Here is a 17,607-nt window from a genome sequence, read left to right as displayed (position 1 = left end):
TCCGAAAAACCCACAAAAAAACTACACAGTGGATCAATTGCTCTAAACATTTATCCTCAGTGTTTTGTGTACCTTTCCAAATTCTACATCTTGAAAATGAGACTGGTATTTGAAGAAGCTACTGCTAATACTAGTTTATGCTTGTTGGCTGTTGCTTTTCCTGCTCCGTCCTCCTCCACTTCTTCCAGAAACTCTGCACTTTACATTCGTTTCCATATTGAAAGAGAAGCCTGGAATGTTAGTCTGTGGCAACAATTATATTCGTGCTTAGTGGCTTTGTGTGTCACTGCTTGTCATCGTTTTGTGAAATTTATTTCCAGTTATGCTAGACATATACAGTGGAACTAGCAAAGTAGTTAACAGAGAGATCTGGGAGTGATCGAATCTCACCGCAGTTGATTTCTCTGAGTCTTTGTCTATCAGTCCCTGTTTGTATAATAACACCATACTGAGTGTGCATCAAACCACTACACCACGCTGAGTCTCCTGGTATACCTACTGTATATATTCATGTATAAGTCTAGAAATTTAGGTTAAAAAACTGACCCCAAAAACCTGGGTTGACCATGGGTCAGTGTAAGTACAGCGAGTATATATGGTACTTGAGCACTGACCATGGGTCAGTGTAAGTACAGCGAGTATATATGCTATAGGTGGCTTCCAGCTTAAGTGGAAGCTGCTGGGAGAATTGGCAAATGGTGCACGCACCTGTGGCACACGTGCATGGCTGCACTACATACACAAGCCCCATTATATCTAATGGGGCTCAAGCATACGTACTTTTCGCCCTATGCGGGGGGTGGGGGGTGGGTGGGGTCCAGAATGGATTCTCCGCATAAGGCAAAGGCAGACTGTACTGTATTTTAACACACACACAAACACACACACACACACGGTGAAAGGTAAGAGTTTAACCTGCCTTGGAAGCACTACCCCCTTCTAGTTTCTCATCCATCCAGCCTTTAGTATGAGCACAGTTATGCCTGCTGGAATTTTGAAACTTCTTTTGCAATGTTTTTCTTTACTTCATCCACTTTAGATCCTTTATTACATGCCCCTAGGTTTTACCATCGATTTATTTTTGGGTCATATCAAAATCCATAATTTTGGCCCCAAAGCCTGCCCTCGACTTATATATGAGGTTGGCTTATAGTTGAGTATATACTGTACTTGAGCAAGCTAAGGCAACCTTGATGGTCTAGAACCAAGGTGTCTCCAGCAATGGATGCATCTAAAGTAGGCCAGTGGGGATTATAGCCATATTACACAATATGTGGTCCTGGAGGGTAGATGGGTCTTAGGTTGCTCTCCCTTGTCTGTTCCTGAATCACAGTATTTTGTGCCACAAAGGAACAGAGAAGCTGGAACACGAGGCACTGGTTAGTGGATCACATAACACACACTCCTGGTCATCAGATTAAGAATTGGCTGGGGTCACCATTTGAGTAAAGGTGGGTTATAACTTCATCCACATCGCAAAGGAATTATGTGAAAAAGGCGAGAACCTGTATCCTATGGGCCTGTAAGTATGGTTTCCCTTTGGCTCTGCATCCTGGCCATTTCCCCACCACTTTTCCTCTTCCTCCTCCTTTTTGAGCCCCACACAATGACTTGTTATGTAAAACACCAGCAAGAGAGTGAGAGACACAGAGAGAGGAGGGAGAGATTCTTTAGTGTCGGAATCTGAGTCACATGGATCTGTTTTATTCCCCCCCCCCCCATCTTGTTTCTATAGAAACAAGATGGGGGGAAAGACAAGCAGGGATTGAGAGAGAGAGAGAGAGAAAGAGAGAGAATGTGAAGGTGATCAGGGAGGAAAATATGGGTAGCAAATGAAGAGGAAGGTCTAGTACAGAGGTGAGGCTGAAATGCAGCTAGAATAGGATGTTGGGGGGAAACTGGCAATCTCTGGAGATTTTGGCTGGCAGAAGCTGTCCCCAGTTTGGAGGCTGGTCTTTGAAGTGTGCCTGCATACCTTTTGGAAAGAAGGTGTTATGAAATATTTTTTCCCCTAAAGTGAAACTATCCTTTTGAGAAGAGGATAACGGGAAGCATCAAAAGGTATTGGCAGGTGAGTGAGAAGGCACCACTGCTGACGGTAGGGGATCAAGGGAGGAGGGATGCTGTACCACCCACTTTAGCCATATTTTGGGCATTTTTTAGGGAAGGGGTGGGAAAGCCAGCTGGCAAAGGGGTCTTATGCCCCACGATGTTGATTGGTGGAAGCTCTCCCTCCCAACACCAATGCACTGTGTGCGCTGGGACAGAGACGGAAGTTGTTCAGTTGCCTACAGCTTCTCTTGCTACTTGGACAAGTGTGTCTGTGGAACACATCTTGCTTATCCAGGTGGCATAAAGAGGGGCTAAAGTTTCTTTTGAGGTGGCTTTCTTTGCAAATTGACAGGAAGCGAGAGGAAGGCGTACCTTTGCATTTAGTTAACTGATATTCTGGGCAAATCGTGAAGGATGTCATCTCTCCCCACACCTCGAGTCAAAAGTCTTCTGTGCAATATGGTTGTGTTCCAGGGCTGCCTGGCATTTTTCTGTGCAAAAGGTTAGCTTCTGTCTCAGTTTGCTGGTGAGCCAGGTTCCATCCGGGCGAGGAATGAACACAGCCAAGAGCGCTTTGCCTTTGCACATCGCTGTTGTCCTGGTTGCTAAGTGCTTTGGCCCAAAGTGTAAGTGCTGGTGGCGGGTGCCCTTTAAAGAGATTCAGTTGACAAGGGAGGGCCTTTAAGATAAGAGACACCTGATTTGCTTGTTGCATGGATGCTTCTCGGAGCTCTTCTAGAAAATGCGTGTTTAAATTCTTACCATTCATAGCCTGCTCTTTCAGCAGTCATTGTACAGACGCATGTCATCTGGCTTATCTGTGCACAGTGTCCCAAGTGCAAATACCTTATGGTAGCATTGGCTGTTCATCTTTCACTTGTTACTGTTGAGTTCAAATTGTATGTAGTAATGGTACAGACGAATGAGAAATTCATAGGCTCTTTGCTGTATGTAATGCTGTAGGTATATAGCCTCTCTTTAGCTATCTTGCAAAAACAACACCAGGATTTTGATGGATCTTGGCATGCTTGCTCAGGACTGTTTCTGAGAGTTTCATGAGAGCAAATGGAAAACCCATGTGATGTTATTGCGAGTTTTCGGACTTTGTATGCATTAGCTTTCATTTTCGCAGCAAAGGGGATTCTTATTACAGCTATGAAAAGTGTGTGCACGATTGCTTCAATTGTTTTATGTAACTTAGAAGGTGAGTGCAGCATGTAGAGATGTTAACCAAAACACAATGTGCACATAAAAATGCTTGGCAAGAGGGTCTGGCAAGATCCTGGCTTGTGAATCTTGAACGTTTGGGGTTAGTGACCTTATTTTGGGGATAGTGGTCTTATTTTTTGTCTGCTAATGATTTCACATTTCTCTTAACAATACATAATTTAAGCCGGTTGAAACTGCACCGTCTCTGAGAACCTAAACTCTCTTCAGGGCCAGTATGGTTTAGTGGTTTGAATGTTGGACAATGAATCAGGAGACCTGGGTTCAAATCTCTGCTCAGGGATGGAAACCCACGAAATGACCATGAGAGAGTCATACTCTCTCATCCTCAGAAGAAGGCAAAGATAATTCCCCTGAACAATTCTTGCCAAGAAATCCCTGTGATGAGTTCGCCTTAAGGTTGCCATACGTCAGAAACTACTTAAAGGCACACAACAACAACAAACTTTTTTCACCTCAGTATAATCAAAAGTGTTGTAACTGTGGGTATGGAAGAGAATCACGTCTTTATTCATATAAAATCAGAAAATAACAAAACCTCAAAATGTTTTTATCTTATGTAAATCAATCATAGAATCGTAGAGTTGGAAGAGACCACAAGGGCCATCCAGTCCAACCCCCTGCCATGCAGGAACTCTCAATCTGAAAACTAATGACTGCTAAGGTAGAGAAGATCCAATGTGTTGTTGCTTGGTTTTAGGTCAAACTGGGAGACATATTATATATATATATATATATATATAGAGAGAGAGAGAGAGAGAGAGAGAGAGAGAGTAGGATGTTGTGATTTCACTTTACATGGACAGTGCGCAGTATAGAAGGCTCTTAGAATGAGATGCACTGCACAGGAAACCGTTTGTCCAACATAGCTTGTCTCTTGGCTTAGCCCTTTCACACATTCATCTCCTTGATGCTATACGTCGCTGGGGGCAATGCCTTGCAACTGGGTGGGGAGAACCCAGCAGCTGGGGCTAGTCTACATTGCCCTGTGTGTTGACTATCATCACACAGATTTGGTTTCAATATTTCATTATATGCATGAAGCTGGTCTCAAATACTAGATGTTATAAATAAGCATTAACATGCTTAGAACTGGCCATATCTCTTTCCTTAAATAAAGACACTGGGGTTGGGGACAATGACATATCTGGCAGGAAAGTGTGTATGGTCAAGAAAGGCCCAACGTTCTTCCCATAGTCCTGGCATAGATTGGGGTGGGAGCGTCACTGGTTTTTGTGTTTAAAATAACAACACTGATTCTAAGTATATCAGTGTTACTTCTTACTGAGCGTTTAGTATTTCTGGTTCATGATATTTATATGGCATATAATGGTACAAAGGAAGATTTAAAAGAATAATCACTGTATATAGTGATTACATTTGGTACAAATCAACAGGTGCCATTCAGTTGTGCCACCCACGTGTTCAGGCTTTAGTTGTTACTCTGTTGCTGTTCTTCATTTCGGCTAGTTCATATAAACTGATTTATCACTTATTTTACCCTACATAAACTTGGCACCTTTTGTAGAACGGCACACTAGGATTTCTGAAAATGAAATTTCTGTGATGCTGCTGAATTTCACCCAAAACAAATTTTGAGGTCCATTAGGTGAACTCTGCTCGTATTAAACCCTTATTAATTTATAGTGAAAGTTAATAAAATTTCAATAATGTTTTTAAAATATTATCAGAGTATTGCAAACTCTTAATTAATCAAAACAGATGGTAGCTCCTGTTTTGGGTACCAGAGAGTTCAAAAAGAGGCAATTCCTAGTGATATAGAGATGAGTAAGGTGCCATGTCTTATCACCTCTTAACCATCTCTTCTCCAGGCTAAACATACCCAGCTTCCTAAGTTTAGCCTGGAGAAGAGATGGTTAAGAGGCGATATGATAGCCCTGTTTAAATATTTGAAGCGGTGTTGTACTGAGAATGGAGCAGGCTTGTTTGGTGCGGCTCCAGAGAATAGGAGCTCATAAGGCATGGTTTCCAGACCCTTCACCATTTTGGTTGCCCTCCTCTGGACATGCTCCAGCTTCTCAACATCCTTTCTGAATTGTGGTGCCCAGAACTGGACACAGTATTCCTGGCGATGTCTGGACAAAGCAGAGTAGAGTGGTTCTATGACTAAACACTATATGTCTATTGATGCAGCCTAGAATCGCATTGGCTTTTTGACCTGCCACATCATAGTGTTGACTCATGTTCAATTTATGGTATGCTAGGACTCTTAGATCCCTTTCACATGTACTGTTGTCAAGCCAGGTGTCTGAGCAGATGTGAACATCAATAGGAGACTCCTGCAGGATTCTGTGGAAGCTCCCCTGTGAAAGAGGACCTTCAAGTGGTTACATGAAAATTTAGGAGGCTATTTTGCCCCAGATCAGATTATTTGTCATTCTAGTTCGGTTTTATAGACTCTGGCTGGCAATGACTTTCCAGGTTCCATGGTAGAAGTACTCCTTATGCCCACCCCTGCTATCTTTCAAAAGAGAGAAATGTTAGTGTCTACACTTGGGCAGAAAAAATGAAATGCACAGCTATAGGAGACACGTGGCTAGACAATGGTTCATATGAAATGGATCTAGGAGTCTTAGTAGACTGAAAGCTGAACATGAGACAACAGTGTTATGTGGCAGCCAAGAAAGCCAATGCAATTCTTGGTTACATTAACAGGAGTATAGTGTCTGGGTCAAGGAAAATGCTAGTACCATTGTGTTCTGCTTTGGTCAGGCCTCACCTGGAACACTGAATCCAGTTCTGGATACCTCAATTCAAGAAGGATGTTGACAGGCTGGAACGTGTCCAGAGGAGGATGACCAAAATGATGAAGAGTCTGGAAACTGTAAAGCCTTTTGAGGAATGGCTTAGGGAGCTGGGAATGTTTAGCCTGATGAAAAGAAGATTAAGAGGGGACATGGTAGTCATGTTTAAATATCAGAAGGGATGTCATATTGAATATGGAACAGTCTTAGAATCATAGAATCATAGAGTTGGAAGAGACCACAAGGGCCATCCAGTCCGACCCCATTCTGCCATGCAGGAACTCTCAATTAAAGCATCCCCAACAGATGGCCATCCAGCCTCTGTTTAAAGACCTCCAAAGAAGGAGACTCCATCACTCTCCATGGAGGGAGTGTGTTCCACTGTTGAACAGCCCTTATTGTCAGGGAGTTCCTCTTAATGTTGAGGTGGCATCTCTTTTCCTGGAGCTTACATCCATTGCTCCAGGTCCTAGTCTCTGGAGCAGCAGAAAACAAGCTTGTTCCCTCCTCAATATGACAATATCCCTTCAAATATTTAAACAAGGCGGTCATATCACCTCTTAACCTTCTTTTCTCCAGGCTAAACATCCCCAGCTCCCTAAGTCTCTCCTTATAGGGTTTCAATGGCCTGTTACAGACTACCAAAATAAAGCTGCTTTGGGTCTCTTTGGAGGTATGCTGTTTAAATGATGCATGCATCCTAAGAATCTGGAAGCTGCACCAAAGCTGCACTCCATTGCTTAGGAATGGAGTGTGGCTTTGGCGCGACTTAGGACCCATGCATCATTTAAATAGCATACCTCCAAAGAGACCCAAAGCAGCTTTATTTTGGCAGTCTGTAACAGGCCAATGGTTTCCAGACCCTTCACCATTTTAGTCGCCCTCCTTTGGACACGCTCCAGTTTTGTTTTTTATGACTCCAGAGAATAGGTCAAGAAGCAATGGATGCAAACTACAGGAAAAGAGATTCCAGCTCAATATTAGGAGGAACTTCTTGACAGTAAGAGCTGTTCGCCAGTGGAAGATGTTCCCTCAGAGAATGGTGGAGTATTCTTCTTTGGAGGTCTTTAAACAGAGGCTGGATGGATGTCTGTTGGGGGTGGTTTGGGGGTATTACTGCTTGTCAGGGAGTTGGACATGATGTCCCCTGTGGTCTCTTCCAACTCTAGATCCTGTGATATGGCTCTTCAAACCAGAAAGGGTATGAACTGAATCTAGGACTTTCTGCATGCAAAGTGGATGGTCAGATAATGAAGTGAGCATCCTCCTCTTTGAGGAGGAATGGTAATATAACCCCAAAAAACCCCACCCAAAACACTCATATTATTGGAAAATTTAACAAAAAACTTTATTTTGGGAAATAATTACCACCACTTGCTTATTACTTTAGTACACTAAGCTTTCTTGAGACCATTGTTCATAAGAACACAGCTGCAAGCTGTATAATGGGGAAACAAGCCTATAGAAAAGAACAAAAATCCTAATTTAAAGATTCTGGTGATTTTTTTTAATGTACCATTTTCACCTTGGTGTTGGTATTGCAGTTGCTCTGTTGTGAATGAAGCTGAAGATGTCACCTGAATAAATGTTTACGTTGTGTGTTTCACACCTAGGCTTAATACAACAAACTGTAAGATCTCCACTTTCCCATTCACAATGGTTCTGGTGTCAACCATGTGTTCAACCTCTTTATAAATATTGATAACAAAACTCCTACATACCTTTATTTTACCCTACTATTCCACAATTTCTAAACAAAGAAATATTCTGTTTTGGTGTTTAAATGCTCTGAAAATTATGAAACGCTCAAGTCCTTTGAAAAACAGATAGATTTAATGCTGCTTTATAAGCTTTTATGTGAGAGTTACCATTTGACAATAATATAAGAGACACACTTGAACATGCTTCTACAGTATAACATAGATGTTATTTAGTAGATTGTCCTGACTTTCTCTTGACTCTGACATTGTTCCAAAATCTAACTCCTGAATCTCTTAGGCGTTCAAGTCCTTCTACTACAGACAGTCACCCAAGATATGTTTGGACAAGACAAGTTTTTGAAAGTTTCAAAATTGGGAGGCTAGCAGAGGCAAAATGGCTCCATCCATCTTCCCAGAGAAGCAAATCAAGTATATATTGAGGCCAGCAAAACAAATAGAGGATTGAATTTGGATTATAAGCAACTTTACAGTATAGGAAAGGGTGGCAGTAACTTATTGTTTTTGTGACTTAGAAGATTATCAGACATGTTGCTGTCCTTCCTGCTAGATTTCACTGAATACTGCTGTAGCATTGCAAAGTTTCTTGTCATTTTCCTCAAGATTGCTTTGACTTAGAATCGTAGAAGCATAGAGTTGGAAGAGACCGCAAAGGCTGTCCAGTCCAACCCCATTCTGCCATGCAGGAAATCCAAATCAAAGCATCCCTGACAGATGGCCATCCAGCCTCTGTTTGAAGACCTCCAAGGAAGGAGACTCCACTACACTCCAAGGAAGGAGTTTGTTCCACTGTCGAACAGCCCTTACTGTCAGGAAGTTCCTCCTAATGTTGAGCTGGAATCTCTTTTCCTGAAGCTTGCATCCATTGCTCCGGGTCCTAGTCTCTGGAGCAGCAGGAAAGAAGCTTGCTCCCTCCTCAATATGACATCCCTTCCAATATTTAAACAGGGCTATCATATCACCTCTTAACCTTCTCTTCTCCAGGCTAAACGTCCCCAGCTCCCTAAGGTGTTCCTCATAGGGCATGGTTTCCAGACCCTTCACCATTTTAGTCAACCTCCTTTGGACACATGGCTCCAGTTTCTCAATGTCCTTTTTAAATTGTGGTGCCCAGGACACAATATTCCAGGTGGGGCCTGACCAAAGCAGAATATAGTGGCACTATTACTTCCCTTGATCTAGACACTATACTTCTATTGATGCAGCCTAAAATCGCATTGGCCTTGTTAGCTGCCGCATCGCACTGTTGTTGACTCATGTTCAACTTGTGGTCTACTTGGACTCCCAGATCCCTTTCACATATAGTTTCATTCAGCCAGGTGTCGCCCATCCTATATCTGTGCATTTCATTTTTCTGCCTTAAGTGCAATACCTTACATTTCTCCCTGTTGAAGTTCATTCTGTTAGCTGTAGCCCAGCTTTCTAGTCTATTCAGGTCATTTTGAATCTTGATCCTGTCCTCTGGAGTATTAGCTATTCCTCCTAATTTGGTGTCATCTGCAAATTTGATAAGTATGCTCCCAATTCTGTCATTCAGGTCATTGATAAAGATGTTGAATAGCACTGGGCCCAGGACAGAGCCCTGTGGGACCCCACTGGTCACTTCTCTCCAGGATGAAAAGGAGCCATTGTTGAGCACCCTTTGGGTTCGGCCGGTCAACCAGTTACAAATCCACGTAACAGTTCCTTTGTCTAGCCCACATTTTACAAGCTTGTTTGCAAGAATGTCATGGGAAACCTTGTCAAAGGCCTTACTGAAATCAAGATATACTATATTCACAGCATTCCCTTCATCTAACAAGCTGGTAACTTTATCAAAGAACAAGATAAGATTTGTCTGGCATGACTTCTTTCTCTGAAACCCATGTTGACTTTTTGTGATTATGGCATTGCTTTCTAGATGTTCATAGACTCTCGTCCCTATGAATTAGTGACCTCCATGACATCCTGTCACCAACAGCCCAGGCCAAGTCCTGCCAATTCAGGGCTGTTGCTTCTTTCGTTGAGTCTATTGGTACAGGCCCCATACTGATATGGTTAGAAACTTTAGGCCCATACAGACAGGCCAAAATAAAGCTGCCTTGGGTCACTTTGGAGGTATACTGTTTAAATGATGCATGTGTTCTAAGAGCCCTGAAGCCGCACCAAAGCCACGCTCTAGTCCTTAGGACTGGAGCATGGCTTTGATGTGGCTTCCAGACTCTTAAGATGCTTGCATCATTTAAACAGTATACTTCCAAATGACCAGAAGCAGCTTTATTTTGGCCTGTCTGTACAGGGCCTAAGAGACCTAGAAATGTAAAAAGGGTATTTATAAGGCATGTAACGTCTCAAATATAAAGTAGAAAGCTCTGTGCATTATGGAATGTCTGCGTCTTGCTATAAGCATCAGTGCAGACCAATTCCAAGCAGAATGCAAACACATCTGTCAACGTTGATATGCTAGTGTTAATAGTCGCTTGACCAACAATGAAACTTAAAACAGGTGCTGTGTTAGGAGTGGCTGATGCAGTGAGATGGCAGATGTATTCTGATGGCAGCTGAATGTACCAGATTGGAAAAAATACAAATATTTGTATAAACAAGGACTTGTAACCATCTGTTATCTCATTGGATCAGATGTGTCACCTGATTAAGCTAGGAAAGTTATAATAAAAGCAGAAAGGAGCCTTTAAGGTGAACACAAACAGTTATGCTTGTCAAAATGTTTAAAGATCTTTGGCATAATTTCCCTTTGGTTTATCCTTTACATCCTTTGTTACATGCTGCTGAGTTTTACCCTTGACTTATCATATCAAAGTCCATAATTTTGGCCCCAAAACCTGCCCTGGACTTATACATGAGGTTTACCTATAGTCGAGTGTATGCAGTAGGTTACGCATCTGGAGGGTCTGATGTTAGGGCGCATCCATTTATTTTAGAGGAACCCATATATCATTATTTGAGTCTTATCTGGGCAGGAATGGAGTGTGAGAGTGTGACCAACAACAACTTTTATCAGCTGGATCCACTTTCTGTGCCCCAAGGTGTAAAAGACTTTGGGCCTGTACAGACAGGCCAAAATAAAGCTGCTTCGGATCACTTTGGAGGTATGCTGTCTAAATGATGCATGCGTCCTAAAAGTCCAGAAGCTGTGCCAAAGCCACATTCTAGTCCTAAGGACTGGAGCATGGCTTTGGCACAGCTTCTGGCCTCTTAAGATGCGTGTGTCATTTAAACAGCATACCTCCAAAGTGATCCGAAGCAGCTTCATTTTGGGCTGTCTGTATGGGCCCTTTGTGATATAATTTAAGGTTTATTTTTCATGTATTAAATTTTCTGCTAAAATCAGTGCTCTGGGCAGCTATATAATAAAAATGAAAATTAAAGAACATAGTTATAATGTAAACATTTGTTTTAAAATGAGATAAAAACACATCGTAATAAAGTATCAATAAAATCCTTCAATAAGAAGAAAAATCTCCCATCAGATTAAAAACCTACTTCAGCAGCTACCCGATCACTTTAAATGCCCAAAGCATTTCATTTCATGGTACATGTATATATTTCAGAGGCAGGAACTGGTAAAACCACCTCTGAATATTTGCTGAACTAAGAAAATGATCTGAAATTCATGGGGTTGCCGTATGTTGACAGCCAGCTCAAAGGCACAGACATACAGTACATAAAATCTGATTTTGGTCCCTTTCCCCAAAATGCTGGGAATGGCAGTCCAAAAAGAAGAACCTTTCCCAAGCCCAGAAGGGCTGCCAAAAAATATCAGGTGCTATTGGCTATAATTCAGAGGAAGAAACTGGGGAAAAAACACCTCTGGGTATTCTTCGCCTGAGAAAATCCTATCAAATGCATGGGGTTGCCATAAGTCAACAGCTGATTTAAAGGCTCACACATGCACACCCTACGGGATCTTTTTGGGTAAGGATTTATCCTTTGGATAAAGATGGGGCTAGGTGAGATGCTGTCACTTGCACAATGCTTATGATTTCTATACATAGCCATATTTTGGATCAAGCTAGGAGAAACATGCTGCACCAGGAGCCTTTGGAAAAGAAAAGGTGACCCAGTAGCAAAATGGTAAGGAATAAGATGAGGGTCTGGCACAGTTTCTCTCTCTCTCTCTTTCTCATAGTCTTGCTCTTTTGAAGCATCATGCGCTATTTATTTTTAAACAGCTCCCCAGATGTCACAAATGTCTCCCAAGATTATGGCATTATAATTAGCTAGAAGCTGACGATAAGGGTTTCAATTAACACTAACCATTGATGTTCTCCTGTAATGCCACATAGTGAAAACAGGTTAACTAGGACTTTCCTTCCTCTTTTTCTTTCTTTTAAGAGAAACATGGAAGAAAAGTGAGTCTGCCTCTTGAATTATCATTGTGTGATTGGGAGTGACACTGAAAGTCCCTGAACACTCAAACAAAGGGTCCCAATGAAAATACAGCATAGATACAAATATAATGCTTCAAACATATAACTTTTGAGTCGTTGCACTGAGATGCCTGATGAGCACTTTTTTTTTAAAGGTGATCGAATTAAGCTTTATAAACTCCATCGAACATGACACAATGTACAGGAAAGACGAATGATTATTCAGCTATCTGCTTAAAAGTTAAGGAAACAGTATTTCTAATGCTGTATTGAAACATGAACTATTCTTTCCTGTTAGCCACTCAAGTTAGAGATAATGAATGGTCTTAAGAGTCCAATAGCATCTGGAGGGCCATGGATTCCCTTCTTCTCATGTAGGGCCAGAGTAGACAGAATTTGGGCTCCATATCGGTCGGGTTACTTTAAATGAGAATTTGATTTCTCAAGAACTGTCAGTGAAAAATACGACTACATTTTAAATAAGTGGAGAAATTGATTGTTCTTGTTCTTAACTGCCTTTAGTTGCCCTAAATTCATGGCAGCCCTATCAATGAGACATCTCCAAGAGCCCCTCTTCTCTGCCTCTTTGTTAAGCTCCTGGACAGTGACCTCCTTGATTCAATTTGGCATGTGGTCTTCTTCTCTTTCTACTGCTTTCTACCTTTCCAAGCCTTAAGACAGCCTCAATTTGACCATCATTCTCTGAAGACGCCAGCCACAAATGCTGGCGAAATGTCAGGAATAAACTCTACTAGAACATGGCCACAGAGCCTGAAAAACCCACACAAAACTATGGATGCCGGCCATGAAAAGCCTTCGACTTCACAAAGAATGGTACCTTGGGAGGCCATGTAGATGGGTGTGAATAAGAATAGGACAGCATGGTTGCTGCATAACATGCCACCTTCCTTTCTGTACTGACTTGCTATCAGACAGAAGAAAGGGAAATATATATGTGTGGTTAATTAATATAGATCCAAGTGAAAAATTGTCCAGTTTTGCAGTGTGTGAAATGTCTGGTTTATGGGGAGCAATTGTCCTTCTAAACCTTTAATCCACCTCACTTGGTTTTCTCCCATTCTAGTACTTGGCATGTGAAGGTAGAAACTATCTAAAAGATAAGCATCTGGTTTTACTGAGATCCAGTTAATTGAAATATGACACATTACCACCTGAGCTTTGGCATGGAATTGCAGGGGAGAATTTAATGGCACCGATAGCATTTGAGCAGTAGATTCGGTTTTGCAGGCTTTAATGAGATGTGTAATTGTTCATTTTTGACACTGCTAAATGAATGGCGTTCCTCCAGCATTTTCTTCGGAGTTCTTTCCTCCCCTCGCCCCTGTTTTTTTCTTTTAAAAGACAAACACTCATTACTTCTATCAAAGTAAAAATGATTATTTAATCATTTTAAATCATGATGTTGAAAGGCCTGAGCCTTTCTCTTTCCCAATGCTGATATTTGGACAGTTCCCGCTCACAAAAACTGTCTCCGACTTGTCGTGATCGACAGCCAATTTTTAAGCTGAAAAATTAATCAATAAGCAGAGTTAATGAATTAAAGATGCTGATTTTTAAAAAATGTATCTGAAAAATGGCTAGCTGTTGGTGGTTTATTTCATTTTTCTAAAGGACGAGGGAGAAAGAGACAAGGGGATGCTTTGAGGGGAAATATTTTTCAGGTATTTGGCTTGTTTTAAATATGCCATAAAACATACTGATGTAGGAAAGTGTGGCACATAGGCAGATACAGATGTGCAGGTTAAATTGGTATGGACTTACTCTGCAGTGTGATTCTACCTTTTATACGGGTTAATATGGGTTTATATGGGATAATATGCAATAGAGATTATGTGTGCATTGAATATACTGTTAAGAACCTATATCTTTTAGCGTACATCACACCAGATCCTACATTTGCCCCAAACAATTGTACACCAGGAGCCTTAAACACCTCTGTTATGCAATGATCAATTCGCTCCCAGGCACTGAGAAAGCACAACCATTTGCACAGTAATGTTGTACCCTAGGAAGATCCTGACTACCATCTAGGTTATACTAAACTATAAATCTGCTTTATCTCCAATCTCCATTCAGCCCTTTTGTCTGCAATACAGAGGTAGTAATACTGGGCCACATTGGAGAGTTTTCCTATGGGTTACTGATTCTGCACATGAAGTGTTTTGAATAAGAGTACAATATCAGTGTAAATGTGTTATGTCTTTATTATGGTGATGAATGGTGGTACTGTTGGAGCGAGCGTTTCTAATCTGTTTTCCTTTCGTCTCTGCTTTTTCTTGGATGATGGAGCTTGGTGGCAAGTTCGCAAAGTGTGAATTGAAAGTCTCCAGCTGAAATCTTACCTCAGCCACAAACTCACTAAAATGGCTCCAAACTATATAGTGTCAGCTAGCGCCCGACCCATTTGAAGAAAAACACTGTGATGGAATATAAAAGCATTCCTTTGAACACTTGAAATATGCAATATAAATCTTAAAATGTTTTTTTTTTTTTTGTAGCTGGGATGGCAGAAGGCCGATTGAAAAGGAAAGCTTGGACAAGGAATTCCACTTGCCCTTGCCAGTCCTTCTGCCTTTAGTCCTGGCATCTGCATTGACCAGATAGCACCAACTGCTGCCTGGCTCTTCCTTGCTGGGTGAAGTTGGATTTGTCTAATCCCATTCCAAGCAGTTTAGGGTGGAATCATAGTATCTACCGTAAACGTGAAATACCAAGGTTGATAAGAATAGAAGGCCAGGAAAAGAAGAAAACTTATATGTTGATGTAAGCGTAGAAGCACAGAAGTTAGGCACTGAGGTTAAGAGGTGTATGTGGAAAGCTAAGGAGAAGTCACACAAGCTTATTGTGGCATAAGCTTTTTTGAGGAAGAATCCATTTTGTCAAATGCAAGCTCCAGCCGATGAAAGTTTATGTTGCAATACAGTGGTTATCCTTTAAGATGGCTCTGTTTTATCACCTGGATAAAACATTCAGTTGCTTCAGTTGGATATTTGCACATTTTAACTGCATAAATAACTTGACGTTGAAAAACTGGAGCGTGTCCAAGAAGATGTTGAAAAATTGGAGCGTGTCCAAAGGAGGGCGACTAAAATGGTGAAGGGTCTGGAAACTATGTCCTATGAGGAAGGACTTATGGAGCTAGGTATGTTTAGCCTGGAGAAGAGAAGGTTAAGAGGTGATATGATAGTCCTGTTTAAATACTTGAAGGGATGTCATATTGAGGAGGGAGCAAGCTTGTTTTCTGCTGCTCCAGAGAATAGGACCCGGGGCAATGGATGCAAACTACAGGAAAGAGATTCCACCTCAACATTAGGAGGAACTTCCTGAGAGTAAGGGCTGTTCAACAGTGGAACACACTCCCTCAATGGAGTTTGGTGGAATCTCCTTCTTTGGAGGTCTTTAAACAGAGGCTGGGTGGGCATCTGTCAGGGATGCTTTGACTGAGAGTTCCTGCATGGCAGAATGGGCTTGGACTGGATGGCCCTTGTGGTCTCTTCCAACTCTAGGATTCTATGATTCTATAATACACAAACCATGTAACCTTAAAAATGTAACAATACCTGTTCCAGATAAGGGAGTGTCTTGAGAATAAGTCCTTAATTATTCTACAACAAAGCTGCAGTGTTCTGCCCGTACAATGCAGATGGTTTTGATGGACTGCATAGATATAATTTTGATCTTGTGGTACATAAATGCATCAGAGATACAATGGATAAGATAATCCAAGCTCAGAGGTTCCAACATGTACAGTTCAAGCGTTTTAGATAGTTGTGATGGGAAAGAGCTCTGCTGACGATTGCATGGAACGGCTGTGAGTCAGAAAGGGAAGAAGAGAGGAAAGGAAATAGACCACTGGCGTGACTTGTATATTGTTTATGCTTTCTCAGTTACTAATACAGATCAAAAGCATCATCAGACTTTTTAACATTTAACATATTTAGCACTTATTCTTTAGATCACAGAGCAGGAGATTGTTTAACTTCAAATTGTGATTTGCTGCCCTTTTTGCTTTTGCAACTGAAATGTTTCAAAGGCTCAGCATGTCCCTTTCGAGGCAAATAATTCTGAAAGTTCTCTATTAAATGTGTTGTTCCCATCTTGGTCATCTGGAGAGGTCCCACAATCGCTGTTGTTGATCAACTTTTCCACTTTGTTCTACATAGTCTGCTATCTAAGCATGGACAAAGGAAATCCATACTTTGCATACTTGCTTAAGGCTTGGATAAGGAGTTGACAAACAAACCCAGAACAGATAAAGGAACCAACAGGAGCATGTCCCCGATTTCCCCTCTAAATTTAAGTAAATCGGGCAACTTTATATTGAAGGTCAATTCAGTGTTTGTAGGTCCAAGTTTGTAACTCATAAAAATTTGTTTCAAACATCAGAAATTGAGCAGTCATTTAAAAAGTATGCAGGGTTCTGGTCCTTGTGCCTATAGAGAAAGACTCAAAAATCTTGCTAAGTTAGGAAGAATGTTTTTTTGGGGGGAGGGGTTTTTTGTGGGGGTTTTTTGGCTATGTGGCCATGTTCCAAGATGCCAGCCACAGATGCTGGCAAAGCGTCAGGAATAAACTCTTCTAGAACATGGCCACAGAGCCAAAAAAACATAGGCCAACCCCCCCCCCCCCCAAAAAAAAAAAAACTATGGATGCCGGTCATGAAAGCCTTTGGCTTCACATTAGGAAGAATGACTTGCTGGTTTTCCTTAACATTAAGGTTGCACGTGCCAAGTACTGTATTACATCCATAATGACCCATTAGGCTATTTGAGTGCAATGCTGAAATATACAAAGGATGCAGAAAGCGGGAGGTCATTTCTTCTGCTCCCCTCCAAATACCCGAATTCATAGTTTGTTTTCTGAACCTCAGCCCTTCTCTTGGTCCTGCCGTTTCCGCTGGTTCTTTTGGTGCTGCTGTTTAAGTTAACCCTTCTCCTTTCCCCCTTCCCCAGGTCTGAGAGCAGCCTCTCTAAGTTCACACACCGATTATCGGTGAAGCAGAAGCAGGAGAAGAGGAGGAAAGCGGAGTATGGCTCGGCTGAACTGCCTGCCTTCCGTCCCAGGTCTCTGAGCGTTGAATGGTAAGAGATGTAGGGTGGGCCCAGGGAAAAGTATATCTTTCCCATTGCCATACCTTGACACTTCTGCTGTCACTTTTCCCCCCTTGTAAAGTTCATCCACAATAGATATGTGCTGTAGGAAGAGAGAAATTAGTATAGCAAAAACAACTACAGTAAGGGCCTGAACAGACAGGCCAAAATAAAGCTGCTTCGGGTCACTTTGGAGGTATGCTGTTTAAATGACACATGCATCTTAAGAGGCCAGAAGCTGTGCCAAAGGTGCGCTCCAGTCCCGAAACATGGCTTTGGCGTGGCTTCTGGCATCTTAGGATGCATGCATAATTTAAACAGCATACCTCCAAAGTGACCTGAAGCAGCTTTATTTTGGCCTGTC

At 41.7% G+C, this 17,607-nt stretch overlaps 1 protein-coding gene across 6 annotated transcripts in view; it reads left to right on the top strand.

Moving 5' to 3' along the window:
• LOC149306293 (ankyrin repeat and fibronectin type-III domain-containing protein 1-like) overlaps nt 1-17,607 on the top strand; it is a 299,609-nt gene that overhangs the window by 207,623 nt on the left and 74,379 nt on the right. For 3 of the 6 annotated variants that reach the window (XM_089540203.1, XM_089540201.1, XM_089540202.1), the window contains one exon: nt 17,106-17,234. The exons of 1 other annotated variant lie outside the window; for it this stretch is intronic. In XM_089540203.1, coding sequence (XP_089396329.1) covers nt 17,106-17,234 — 129 coding nt within the window. Of the gene's footprint in view, nt 1-1,687; nt 2,072-17,105; nt 17,235-17,607 lie in introns of those variants that run through there. 2 more of the 6 variants (XM_089540205.1, XM_089540206.1) reach the window with 2 other exon arrangements.

Source organism: Sceloporus occidentalis, unplaced genomic scaffold (assembly GCF_023333645.1).
Source record: "Sceloporus occidentalis isolate IW3139 unplaced genomic scaffold, rSceOcc1.0.p SCAF_10, whole genome shotgun sequence".
Lineage (NCBI taxonomy): Eukaryota > Metazoa > Chordata > Lepidosauria > Squamata > Phrynosomatidae > Sceloporus > Sceloporus occidentalis.
Note: the sequence above shows the minus strand (reverse complement) of the source record. Positions and strands in the feature narration are given on the sequence as shown.